Raw genomic sequence first — 13,162 nt, 5'->3', positions numbered from 1 at the left:
TCTTACTCCTTGCCATGTTATCATTTATTTTGGTATGTAACTAGATAAACATATTGTAACCCTATGTTTAACATTTTGAGGAACTACCAGGATATTTTCCAGAGCAGCAGTGCCATTTTACATTCCTACCAGCAATTTAAGAGTACTCCAGTTTGTCCATGTCAACACTTGCTGTTCTTGCCAATGATTATAGTCATCTGTCTTTTTTATTATAGCCATTCTAGTGGATGTGAAGTGATTTGGGGCATTTGTTCATGTTATGAAACATGTTTCATAAATCATGAACATGTTTGTTGAGACTAATATGTAGTTCCATTATGGTATATTTCCAAACAACTGTGAGGGAATCAGTCATTTATAACTACAGAAGAATAAATATGGTAGAGCAGTGCTTCTCAAACTATAATGTGCATACAGGTCACCTGGGAATCTTGTTAAAATGCAGATTCTTATCCAGCATATCTGGGGTAGGGATCAAAGCTCTTCATGTCTAGCAGGCTTTCAACTAATGCTGATGTTGCTGAGTGAACACCACTTTTGAGTAGTAAGGCTCTAGATTACTCTTAGAAGGGAAAGACTTATTGTCAACTAATTGCCTAAATTTACTACACATACTTGCTTTCAAATGTCATACAAATTTAGAGTGAAATTCAAAGTGAAAGCTATCAGGATGCATTTAAATATGTGTCAACAGTGCATCTTTCTTAAATCATATTTGTCAAGGAAGAAGATACAGCTTTTTAAAAATGTTTCTATATATTATCTATTACACAGCAAAACATAGGCAGTAGGGCATAATGTAAAAAGCACTGTTCTGTGAATGCTATAATCTAGGGCCTAGTCTTTACGCCTGACTAGTAAGTTTAAACAAGTTACCTTTTGTGCCCTGAGTTTGCCCACCTGCAAAGACTGATTTGAACTAGTAATCTCCCCAGCCTAAAAAATTTATATTAATATTGATTTACTTAATTATTATTGTAGTTTATTGAAAGAATTCACTGATTCTCAGCCTCATTTTAAGTGAAGATAAAAGGTAGCTCAAGTACACATGTGAATTGCATAAACTATGCAAAAATTTGAGTCCAGATCTTTGGTTTCCTGAAATAACATATTGTATTGCCCAGTATAGCTATCTGGAGTTTCAGAATTTCTTTTTTGCAACCAAAAAAGGTTATACACACAGGCATTTGTATATTATGTAATTACATAAGCCACATTCATGCCAACTGTCTTTGAAAGTGAGCTGCTATAGATTTTTGCCACAGAAGGAACATTTGCTGATATTAAATGTGTGATGCATATGAGCCAGAAAAACAAGCCTATATCTGTTTGTACATTTATTGTTTCCGTTTGCTCTAGGCAGATCCCAGATGATAAACCACTTAGTTCAGTTTGTTACAGCTTGGTCCGATGGGGTCCTTTTTACTCATGTTAATGCCAGTTGACCTCACCAAAGATGAATGCTATTAAATGACCATAGAGTATACTTACTTCAGCAATGACTATATGGTAGGAAATGGGGTCTGTTTCATAATGGTTAAAATTTGGCACTCCCTTCACTTAAGCTCAAGTTCAGTCTCAGTTTGGAAGTTCATCTTTTTCTCTCAAACCCTGGCCTTTTTGTCCCTTCTGAGGAGCATGCAGCTCTTGCCTCCTTTCATGGCTAGCTGCACACACACAGTTTCCCTGACTGAGGACTGAGTGCCCCTTAGGGACGGGGATCCTGTCTGACGGGGAGGTGGCATGGTAGAGCACAGAGAACATAGACTGGCCTCAGTTCAGATCTACACCGTGCCATTTACTGATGGACGTTGGATAACTTAACCACTCTGTAAAAGCATTATGCTAAGTGAAAGAAGACATAGTAGCACCTACCTAGGACACCTGTTCTGATGTTCAAATGAAGAAACACATGCAGATAAGCTAGCACTGCGCCCGACACGGGGTGCTCAGTGAACGTCACTTCTCTCGTGCCCTGCCCCCCTTTCCCAGCCTGTGTATGGTAGCACTCAGTGCCCTGTTTGCTTATGGGATGTGTTCCTTAAATGTTTCTTGAATTGAATTTATGTTCATTAAGATAGAGACGGACTCGCTTTTTCTAGAGAGTATCTAGGTTCTTGAAAGTGGGTAGTTTTATTTATTAATTATAATATGGAAATATTTGTATTTTGCTTATAATAAGGAAATAGGGCTTAATTCTTATACTAACATTTTTCATGCTTTTGCCCCATTTTTCCCATTCTGCAGCAACTAGACATAAATGGTTCTTCAGAGTCTTCCACACTGCCCAAATTGGAAGAATTCTATACCTCTCTTACCCAGTCAGAGGACCAGAGCCAGTCCGAACCCAACAACAGTCAGACTCAGCCAAAGCAAATTCAGCTTTCCACAGCAGTAGTAGCCCGTTCAACTCCTGCAGTGGATGATTCTGCAGAAAAGCCCTCTGGTTCTGGTATGTTTCTGTGTACTTGTGCATGCTCACAGCTGACAAACATGATGGTTTGCCATGTTGCTAAAAAAAACCTTCATTTATCCCTTGCAAAATATGTCTTGAAACATTACTGACCCTAGCGTTTGTGTTAAGTCCTTGTTTTATGTTTGGGCTCAATTGTTCCTTTAACTTTGCCACTCTTCTTTTTTTCCGCACATTTTTTTGGGGTGGGGTGTCCCATTTGTATAGAGTAAAATTTTCTGGCTGTAAAGTGTATAGTTCTTTGAGTTTTGACAAATGGATAGTCTTGTCATCACAGCCATAATCATGATAACATTTCTATCAGCCTGAAAAGTTTCCTTGTGCCCCTTTGCAGTCAGTCCCGTTGCCTGCTTACTGGCTTCTGGCATGTCACTTTCCCTTTTCTAGAATTTCATATAAATGGAATAATACATAGTTTTTATGTCTGGCTGGCTTCTTTCACTTACCGTAATATTTTAGAGTTTCATTTATGTTGTGCCAGTATCAGAAAGCTGTTCCTATTTATTTGCTGAATAGTATTCAGTTACATGGATATACCACAATTTACCTGTTTACCAGTTAATGGACACCTATATTGTTTCCAGAATTTGACCATTATGAATAAAGCTGCCATGAACATTTGCACACAGCTCTTTGTGTAGAAGTATGTTTTTATTTCTATTAAATATATACATAAAAGGTCGGGCACGGTGGCTCACGCCTGTAATCCCAGCACTTTGGGAGGCTGAGGCAGGTGGATCACGAGGTCAGGAGTTCAAGACCATCCTGGCCAAGATGGTGAAACCCCATCTCTACTAAAAATACAAAAATTAGCTGGACATGATGTCAGGAGCCTGTTATCCCAGCTGCTTGGCAGAGGCTGAGGCAGGAGAATTGCTTGAACCTGGGCGGCAGAGGTTGCAGTGAGCCGAGATTGCATGACTACACTCCAGCCTGGGTGACAGAGTGAAACTCCGTCTCAAAAAAAAAAAAATTTATATATATATATACACACATAGGAGTGGATTTGCTAGGTCATACAGTAACTGCATGTTTAACTTTTTAAGAAGCTGCCACACGTTTTCTAAAGTGATTGCACCAATTTGCAATCCCACCAGCAAGGAATAAAAGTTTCAAGCACTCCACATCCTTGTCAACAGATGTTATTGTTGATCTTTTTTTTTTTTAATTTTCACATATTTGGGTTTTTTATTATACTTTTGAGTTCTAGGGTACATGTGTACAAGGTGCAGGATTGTTACATATGTATACATGTGCCATGTTGGTGTGCTGCACCCGTTAACTCATCATTTACATTAGGTATATCTTCTAATGCTATCCCTCCCCCCTCTCCCCACCCCATGACAGGCCCCGGTGTGTGATGTTCCCTGCCCTGTGTCCAAGTGTTTTCATTGTTCAATTCGCACCTGTGAGTGAAGATGCAGTGTTTGGTTTTCTGTCCTTGCAGTATTTTGCTGAGAATGATGGTTTCCAGCTTCATCCATGTCCCTACAAAGGACACGAACTTATCCTTCTTTTATGGCTGCACAGTATTCCATGGTGTGTATGTGCCTCATTTTCTTAATCCAGTCTATCATTGATGGACATTTGGGTTGGTTCCAAGTCTTTGCTGTTGTGAATAGTGCCGCAATAAACATACATGTGCATGTGTCTTTATAACAGCATGGTTTATAATCCTTTGGGTATATGCCCAGTAATGGGATGGCTGGGTCAAATGGTATTTATAGTTCTAGAGCCTTGAGGAATCGCCACACTGTCTTCCACAATGGTTGAACTAGTTTACAGTCCCACCAACAGTGTAAAAGTGTTTATATTTCTCCACATCCTCTCCAGCACCTGTTGTTTCCTGACTTTTTAATGATCGCCATTCTAACTGGCTTGAGATGGTATCTCATTGTGGTTTTGATTTGCGTTTCTCTGATGACCAGTGATGATGAGCATTTTTTCATGTGTCTGTTGGCTGCATAAATGTCTTAGTCATGAAGTCCTTGCCTATGCCAATGGCCTGAATTGTATTGCCTAGGTTTTCTTCTAGGGTTTTTATGGTTTTAGGTCTAACATTTAAGTCGTTAATCCATCTTGAATTAATTTTTGTATAAGGTATAAGGAAGGGATCCAGTTTCAGCTTTCTACATATGGCTAGTCAGTTTTCCCAGCACCATTTATTAATTAGGGAAACCTTTCCCCATTTCTTGTTTTGTCAGGTTTGTCAAAGACCCGATGGTTGTGGATGTGTGGTATTATTTCTGAGGGCTCTATTCTGTTGTTCCATTGTTCTGTACCTCTGTTTTGGTACCAGTACTAGGCTGTTTTGGTTACTGTAGCCTTGTAGTATAGATAGTATAGTCAGGTAGCATGATACCTCCAGCTTTGTTCTTTTTGCTTAGAATTGTCTTGGCACTGCGGGCTCTTTTTTGGTTCCATATGAACTTTAAAGTAGTTTTTTCCAATTCTGTGAAGGAAGTCATTGGCAGCTTGATGGGGACGGCATTGAATCTATAAATTACTGTGGGCAGTATGGCCATTTTCACAATATTGATTCTTCCTATCCATGAGCATGGAATGTTCTTCCATTTGTTTGTCTATTTGATTGCGTCTATTTGATTCTTCTCTCTTTTCTTCTTTATTAGTCTTGCTAGCGGTCTATCAATTTTGTTGATCTTTTCAAAAAATCAGCTCCTGGATTCATTGATTTTTTGAAGGATTTTTTGTGTATCTCCTTCAGTTCTGCTCTGATCTTAGTTATTTCTTGACTTCTGCTAGCTTTTGAATGTGTTTGCTCTTGCTTCTCTAGTTCTTTTAATTGTGATGTTAGGGTGTCAATTTTAGATCTTTCCTGCTTTCTCTTGTGGCCATTTAGTGCTATAAATTTCCCTCTACACATTGCTTTAAATGTGTCCCAGAGATTCTGGTATGTTGTGTCTTTGTTCTCATTGGTTTCAAAGAACATCTTTATTTCTGCCTTCATTTAGTTATGTACCCAGTAGTCATTCAGGAGCAGGTTGTTCAGTTTCCATGTAGCTGAGTGGTTTTGAGTGAGTTTCTTAATCTTGAGTTCTAGTTTGATTGCACTGTAGTCTGAGAGACAGTTTGTTATAATTTCTGTTGTTTTACATTTGCTGAGGAGTGCTTTACTTCCAATTATGTGGTCAATTTTAGAGTAAGTGTGATGTGGTGCTGAGAAGAATGTATATTTTGTTGATTTGGGATGGACAGTTCTGTAGATGTCTATTAGGTCCACTTGGTGCAGAGCTGAGTTCAATTCCTGGATATCCTTGTTAACTTTCTGTCTCATTGATCTGTCTAATGTTGACAGTGGGGTGTTAAAGTCTCTCATTATTATTGTGTGGGAGTCTAAGTCTCTTTGTAGATCTCTAAGGACTTACTTTATGAATCATGGTGCTCTGGTATTGGGGGCATATATATTTAGGATAGTTAGCTCTTCTTGCTGAATTGATCCCTTTACCATTATGTGATGGCCTTCTTGTCTCTTTTGATCTTTGTCGGTTTAAAGTCTGTTTTATCAGAGACTAGGATTGCAACCCCTGCTTTTTTTTTTATTGTCGATCTTTTTAAATTTTGCCAGTCTCTCGGGTATGTAGTGGTATATTATTGTAGTTTTAATTTGCATTTTCCTGTTTACCACGATGTTCACCATCTTTTTCGTGTCCTTATTTGCCATTCGTGTATCTTCTTTAGCTAAGTGCCTGTTCAAGTACTTATTCACTTTTTAAATTGGGTTATCTTCTTACCTACTTGTAGAAGTTCTTTATTCTGTACACACATTCTTTGTCAGGTATAAATATTCCTCCAGTCTGTGGCTTGCCTTTTAGTGTCTTTGGAAGAGCAAAAGTTTTCAAGTCCAGTTTAGTGATTTTTTTTTTCTCTTTACAATTTGAGCTTTGTGTATCTTGTTTAGAAATCTTTAACTCAAATAACTAAGATTTTCTTCTACATTTTCTTATAAAATGTTTATAGTTTTAAGTCTAAGATCCAATTCAAGTTAATATTTGTATAGGGTATGATGTGAGGATCAATGTTTATTTTGTTTGCATCTGAATGTCCAGTTGTTCCAGCACCATTTGTTGAAAAGACTGTCTCCAGTAAATCGCCTTGATACCTTTGCCAAAAGTCAGTAGACTGTATTTGTGAGGATCTGTTGCTAAAATTTCCATTTTGTACTCTTGGTCTATATGTCTGTCTTTATACTGCTGTCTTAATTACCATGGCTTTATAATAAGTGTTGAAATCATATAATATTAGTCCTCCAACTTTCTTTTTCCCAGGTTGTTGTGCTATTATAGGTCCTTTGATTTTCACATAAATTTTAGAATTAGCTTGTCAATGTCTACACAAAGCCTGCTAAGATTTTGATCTGATTTTTTAATTTAAGTTTGTAGATCAATTTGAGGAGAATTCTCATCTTAACAATATTAAGTCTATCCACATACTACATTTTTTGTTTTGCAACAAAATTTTAATTAGAATGTAAGTTGTTCAGTTATAGTGTACTTCTTATGTATAATTTTCATAAAATATTTTGTAAAAACCTAGGATAAATTATATGATTTAAAATTTTTTTTAAATTGTTTTACTTCAGTATGTTTTGGGGGAACAGGTGGTGTTTGGTTACTTGAATAAGTTCTTTAGTGATTTCTGAGATTTTGGTGCTCTCATCACGTGAGTGCTATACACTGTACCCAATGTGTAGTTTTTTTATTCCTCGACACCTCCACCCTTTCCCTTGAGTCCCCAAAATCCAATGTATCATTTTTATGCCTTTGTGTCCTCATAGCTTAGCTCCTACCTATGACTAAGAACATATGATGTTTGGTTTTCCATTCCTGAATTACTTCACTTAGAATAATAGTCTCAAATTCCATCCAGGTTGCTGTATATGCCATTATTTCATGCCTTTTTATGGCTGAGAAGTATTCTGTGGTGTGGCGTGTGTGTGTGTATAATACACACATATATATACACACACATATATATCATATTTTCTTTATCCACTCGTTGATTGATGGGCATTTGAGTTAGTTCCATGTTTTTACCATTAAAAATTGTGCTGCTATAAACGTGTATGCAAGTATCTTTTTCGTATAATGATTTATTTTCCTTTAGGTAGGTACCTACTAGTGGAACTGCTGGATCAAATGGTAGATCTTAGTTCTTTAAGGAATCTCCACACTGTTTTCCATAGTGGTTGTAATAGTTTACATTCTCACCAATTCATAAAAGCATTCCCTGTCCACCACATGCATGCCAACATCTATTTTTTTTTTAATTTTTTGATTATGGTTATTCTTGTAGAAGTGAGGTGGTATCACATTGTGGTTTTAATTTGCATTTCCCTAATAATTAGTGATGTTGAGCATTTTTCCATATGCTTGTCAACCATTTGTATATCTTCCTTTGGGAATTGTCTATTCAAGTCCTTAGCCCACTTTTAATGGGATTGTTTCTTTTTTTCTTGCTGAGTTCTTTGTAGATTTTGGATATTAGTCCTTTGTTGGATGTATAGATTGTGAAGATTTTCTCCCATTCTGTAGGTTGTCTTGTTAACACTGCTGATTATTTCTTTTGCTGTACAGAAGCTTTTTAGTTTAATTAAGCCCCATCTATTTATCTTTGTTTTTGTTGCATTTGCTTCTGGGTTCTTGGTCATGAATTATTTGCCTAAGCCAATGTCTAGAAGGGCTTTTCCATTGTTATACTCTAGAATCTTTAAGGTTTCAAGTCTTAGATTTAAGTCTTTGATCCATCTTGAGTTGGTTTATAGGGTGAGAGATGAGGCTCTAATTTCATTCTTCTACATGTGGCTTGCCAATTATCCCAGCACCATATGTTGAATAGGGTGTCCTTTCCCCACTTTATGTTTTGGTTTGCTTTGTCCAAAATCAGTTGGCTGTAAGTATTTGGCTTTGTTTTTGGGTTTCCTATTCTGTTCCATTGGTCTGTGTGCCTATCTTTATGCCAGTACTGTGCTGTTTAGGTAACTATGGCCCAAAAAAAGAGTTTGAAGTCAGGTAATGTGATGCCTCCAGATTTGTTCTTCTTGTTTTGGCTACAGGGACTCTTTTTTGGCCCCCCATATGAATTTTAAGATTGTTTTTTCTAGTTCTGTGATGAATGATGGTAGTATTTTGATGGGAATTGCGCTGAACTTGTGGATGGCTTTTGACAGTATGGTCATTTTCACAATATTGATTCTATCCATCCACGAGCATATGTTTCCATTTGTTTGTGTCATCTATGATTTCTTTCAGCAGTATTTTGTTTTTCTCCATGTAGAAGTCCTTCACGTCTTGGTTAGCTGTATTCCTAAGTATTCTATTTTTATTGCAGCTATTGTGAAAGGGGTTGAGTTTGTGAACTCAGAAAATCTGAGATAGGTCTCAGTTAATTTAGAAAGTTTATTTTGCCAAGGTTGAGGATGTGTCTGTGACAGAGCCTCAAGAAGTCCTGATGACATGTGCCCAAGGTGGTTAGGGCACAGCTTGGTTTTATACATTTAGGGAGACATGAGACATCAATCAATATATGTAAGAAGTACATTGGTTTGGTCTGGAAGGTGGAACAATTTGAAGCAAAGGCAAGCAGGGAGGGAGCTTCCAGGTCACAGATAGGTGATTCACAAAGGGTTACATTCTTTTGAGTTTCAATCAGCCTTTCCAAAGGAGGCAAATCAGATATGCATCTCTCTCAGTGGGCAGAGGAGTGACTTTGTGTAGAATGGGAGGCAGGTTTGCTCTAAGCAGTTTCCAGCTTGAGTTTTCCTTAGTGATTTTGGGGGCCCAAGATATTTTCCTTTCACAAGTTCTTGATTTGATTCTCAGCTTGGTCACTGTTGATGTGACCAATAGCAGAGCTACTGATTTGTGTGCATTAATTTTGTACCCCAAAACTTTGCTGAATTCATTTACCAGTTCTAGGAGCTTTTTGGATGAGTTTTTAGGGTATTCTAGGTATACAATCATATCAGCAAACAGTGACAGTTTGACTTCCTCTTTACCGATTTGGGTGCCCTTTCTTTCTTTCTCTTGTCTGATTGCTCTGGCTAGGACTTCCAGTACCACGTTGAATAGAAGTGGTGAAAGTGAGTATCCTTGTCTTGTTCCAATTCTCAGGGGAAGTGCTTTCAACTTTTCCCTGTTCAGTGTAATGTTGGCTGTGAGTTTCTCATAGATGGATTTTATTACCTTAAAATATGTCCCTTTATGCCGATTTTGCTGAGGGTTTAATAAAGAGATGCTGGATTTTGTCAAATGCTTTTTCTGCATTATTGAGATGATCAAGTGATTTTTGTTTTTAATTTTGCTTATGTGGTGTATTGAAAGGGTGGCCTGCCCCTCCACACCTGTGGGTGTTTCTCGTTAGGTGGAACGAGAGACTTGAGAAAAGAAATGAGACACAGAGACAAAGTATAGAGAAAGAAAAAGTGGGCCCAGGGGACCTGCGCTCAGCTTACAGAGGACCCACGCAGGCACCGGTCTCTGAGTTCCCTTAGTATTTATTGATAATTATTTATTGATAATTATCTTTACCATCTTAAAGATAAGGGAGTGGCAGGACAATAGGATCATTGTAGGGAGGAAATCGGCAGTAAGACATATGAACAAAAATCTCTGTGACATGAATAAGTTTAAAGGAAAATGCTGTGCCTTGAGATGCATATGCAAACATCTCCATAAACCTTTTAGCAGCATTGTTTTAGCCTATCACATGGGGAGAAACCTTGAACAATACCTAGCTTTCCTAGGCAGAGGTTCCTGCGACCTTTGGCCGTGTACGTGTCCCTGGGTAGTTGAAATTAAGAGAATGGTGATGACTTTTAACCAGCAAGCTGCCTTCAGGCACTTGTTTAACAAAGACACATCCTGCACAGCCCAAAATCCATTAAACCTTGAGTCACCGCAGCACATGTCTCTTGCAAGGACAAGGTTGGGGGTAGGGTCACAGATTAACAGCATCTCAAATACAGAACAAAATGGAGTCTCTTATGTCTACTTCTTTCTATATAGACACAGTAACAGGGTGATCTCTTTTTCTTTTCCCCACAGTGTATCACATTTATTGACTTACGTATGTTAAACCATCCCTGCATCCCTGGTATGAAACCCCTCTGCCCATGGTGGATTATCTTTTCAATATGTTACTGGATTCAGTTCACTAGTATTTTGTTGAGGATTTTTGCATCTGTGTTCATCAGGGATATTGGTCTGTAGTTTTTTTTGTTATGTCCTTTCCTGGTTTTGGTATTAGGGTGATACTGGCTTCGTAGAATGATTGAGGGAGGATTCCCTCTTTATCTTTTGGAATAGTGTCAATAGGATTGGTACCAATTCTTCTTTCAATGTGTGATAGAATTCAGCTGTGAATCCATCTGGTCCTGGACTTTTTTTGTTGACAATTTTTTTATTACCATTTCAGTCTCACTGCTTGTTATTGGTCTGATCAGAGATTCTGTATCATCCCGGCTTAATCTCGGATGGTTGTGTATTTCCAGAAATTTATCCATCTCTTCTAGGTTTTCTAGTTTACGTGTGTAAAGATGTTAAAAGTAGCCTTGAATAATCTTTTGTGTTTCTGTTATCAGTTGTAACATCTCCTGTTTCATTTCTAATTGAGTTTATTTGGATCCTCTATCTTCTTAATCTCACTAATGGTCTTTCAATTTTTATCTTTTCAAAGAACCACCTTTGTTTTTCATTTGTCTTTTGTACTTTTTTTGTTTCAATTTCATTTAGTTCTGCTCTGATCCTGGTTATTTGCTTTCTTCTGCTGAGTTCGTGTTTGGATTTTTCTTGTTTCTCCAATTCCATGAGGTATAACCTTAGATTGTTTATTTATGCTCTTCTAGACTTTTTGATATAGGCATTTAATACTATGAACTTTCCTCTTAGCACCAACTTTTGCGGTATTCCAGAGGTTTTGATAGGTTGTATCATTCAGTTCAAAGAATTTTTAAATTCCCATCTTGATTTCATTGTTGACCCCGTGATCATTCAGGAGCAGGTTATTTAATTTCCATCTTCTATTTGCATGCCTTTGAGTGTTCCTCTTGGAGTTGATAATCCAATTTTATTCTGTTGTGGTCTGAGAGAGTACTTGATATAACTTCAATTTCCTTAAATTTACTGAGGCTTGTTTTGTGACCTATCATGTGGTCTTAGAGAATATTCCATGTGTTGATGAATAGAATACATATTCTGCATTTGTGGGGTAGAATGTTCTATAAATATCTGTTAATTCCATTTGTTGTAGGGTACAGTTTAAGTCCATTGTTTCTTTGTTGACTTTCTGTCTAGTGCTGTCAGTCGAGTATTAAAGTCCCCTACTATTATTGTGTTGCCATCAATATCTAATTTCTTAGGTCTAGTAGTAATTGTTTTATAAATTTTGGAGCTCTAGTGTTAGATGCATGTATATTTAGAATTGCTATGTTTTCCTGTTGTACTAGTCCTTTTGTCATTATATAATGTCCCTTTGTCTTTTAACTGCAGCTGCTTTAAAGTTTGTTTTGTCTGATATAAGAATAGCTACTCCTGCTAGCTTTTGGTGTTCATTTGCATGGAATATCTTTTTTTTTTTTTTTTTTTTCTTTTTCCACCTCTTTACCTTAAGTTTATGTGAGTCCTTATGTGTTAGGTGAGTCTCCTGAAGGCAGCAGAAACTTGGTTGGTGAATTCTTATCCATTCTGCAGTTCTGTATCTTTTAAGTGGAGCATTGAGGTCATTTATATTCAATGTTACTATTGAGATGTGAGGTACTATTCTATTCATCATGCTATTTGTTGCCTGAATACCTTGTTTTTTTCATTGTGTTACTGTTACGTAGGTCCTGTGAGGTTTATGCTTTAAAGGAGGTTCTATTTTGGTGTATTTCAAGGATTTTTTTCAAGATTTAGTCTCCTTTAGCAGTTCTTGTGCAGGCTTGGTAGTGGTGAAGTCTCTCAGCATTTGTTTTTTTGGAAAAGACTGTATCTTTCCTTCATTTATGAAGCTTAGTTTTGCTGGCTACAAAATTCTTGGCTAACAATTGTTTTGTTTAAAGAGGCTAGAAATAGGACCCCAGTCTCTTCTAGCTTATAGATTTCTGCTGGGAAATCTGCTGTTAATCTGATAGATTCTCCTTTATAGGTTACCTGATGCTTTTGCCTCACAGCTCTTAAGAGTATTTCCTTGGTCTTGGCTTTAAATAACCTGATGACTATGTGCCTAGGCAGTGATCTTTTTGTAATCAGTTTCCCAGGTGTTCTTTGAGCTGCTTGTATGTGGATGTCTAGATCTCTAGCAAGACCAAGGAAGTTTTCTTTGATTATTCCCTCAAATACATTTTCCAAACTTTTAGATTTCTCTTCTTCCTCAGGGACACCAGCTACTCTTAGGTTTGGATGTTTAACCTAGTCCCAAACTTCTTGGAGGCTTTGTTCATTTTTTAAAATTCTTTTTTCTTTGTGTTTGATGGATCAGGTTAATTCAAAAGCCTTGTCTTTGAGCTCTGAAGTTCTTTCTTCTGCTTGTTCAATTCTATTGCTGAGCCTTTCCAGTGCATTTTGCATTTCTCTAAGTGTGTCCTTGATTTCCAGAAGTTGTGATCGTTTTGTATTTATGCTTTCTATTTCATTGAAGAATTTTTCTTTCATATCCTGTATCATGTTTTTTATTTCTTTAAGCTGGACTTCA

The 13,162-nt window shown here is 37.3% G+C and overlaps 1 protein-coding gene across 10 annotated transcripts in view; it reads left to right on the top strand.

Annotated features, from left to right (window-relative positions):
- TDRD5 (tudor domain containing 5) overlaps positions 1-13,162 on the top strand; it is a 94,887-nt gene that overhangs the window by 73,591 nt on the left and 8,134 nt on the right. For all 10 annotated transcript variants that reach the window (XM_021930079.2, XM_021930057.2, XM_031658116.1 and 7 more), the window contains one exon: positions 2,248-2,452. In XM_021930079.2, the coding sequence (XP_021785771.2) occupies positions 2,248-2,452 (205 nt within the window). The remainder of the gene's footprint in view (positions 1-2,247; positions 2,453-13,162) is intronic.

This window comes from Papio anubis, chromosome 1, assembly GCF_008728515.1.
Source record: "Papio anubis isolate 15944 chromosome 1, Panubis1.0, whole genome shotgun sequence".
NCBI classification, from domain to species: domain Eukaryota; kingdom Metazoa; phylum Chordata; class Mammalia; order Primates; family Cercopithecidae; genus Papio; species Papio anubis.
This window is presented reverse-complemented; position numbering and strand designations above follow the sequence as displayed.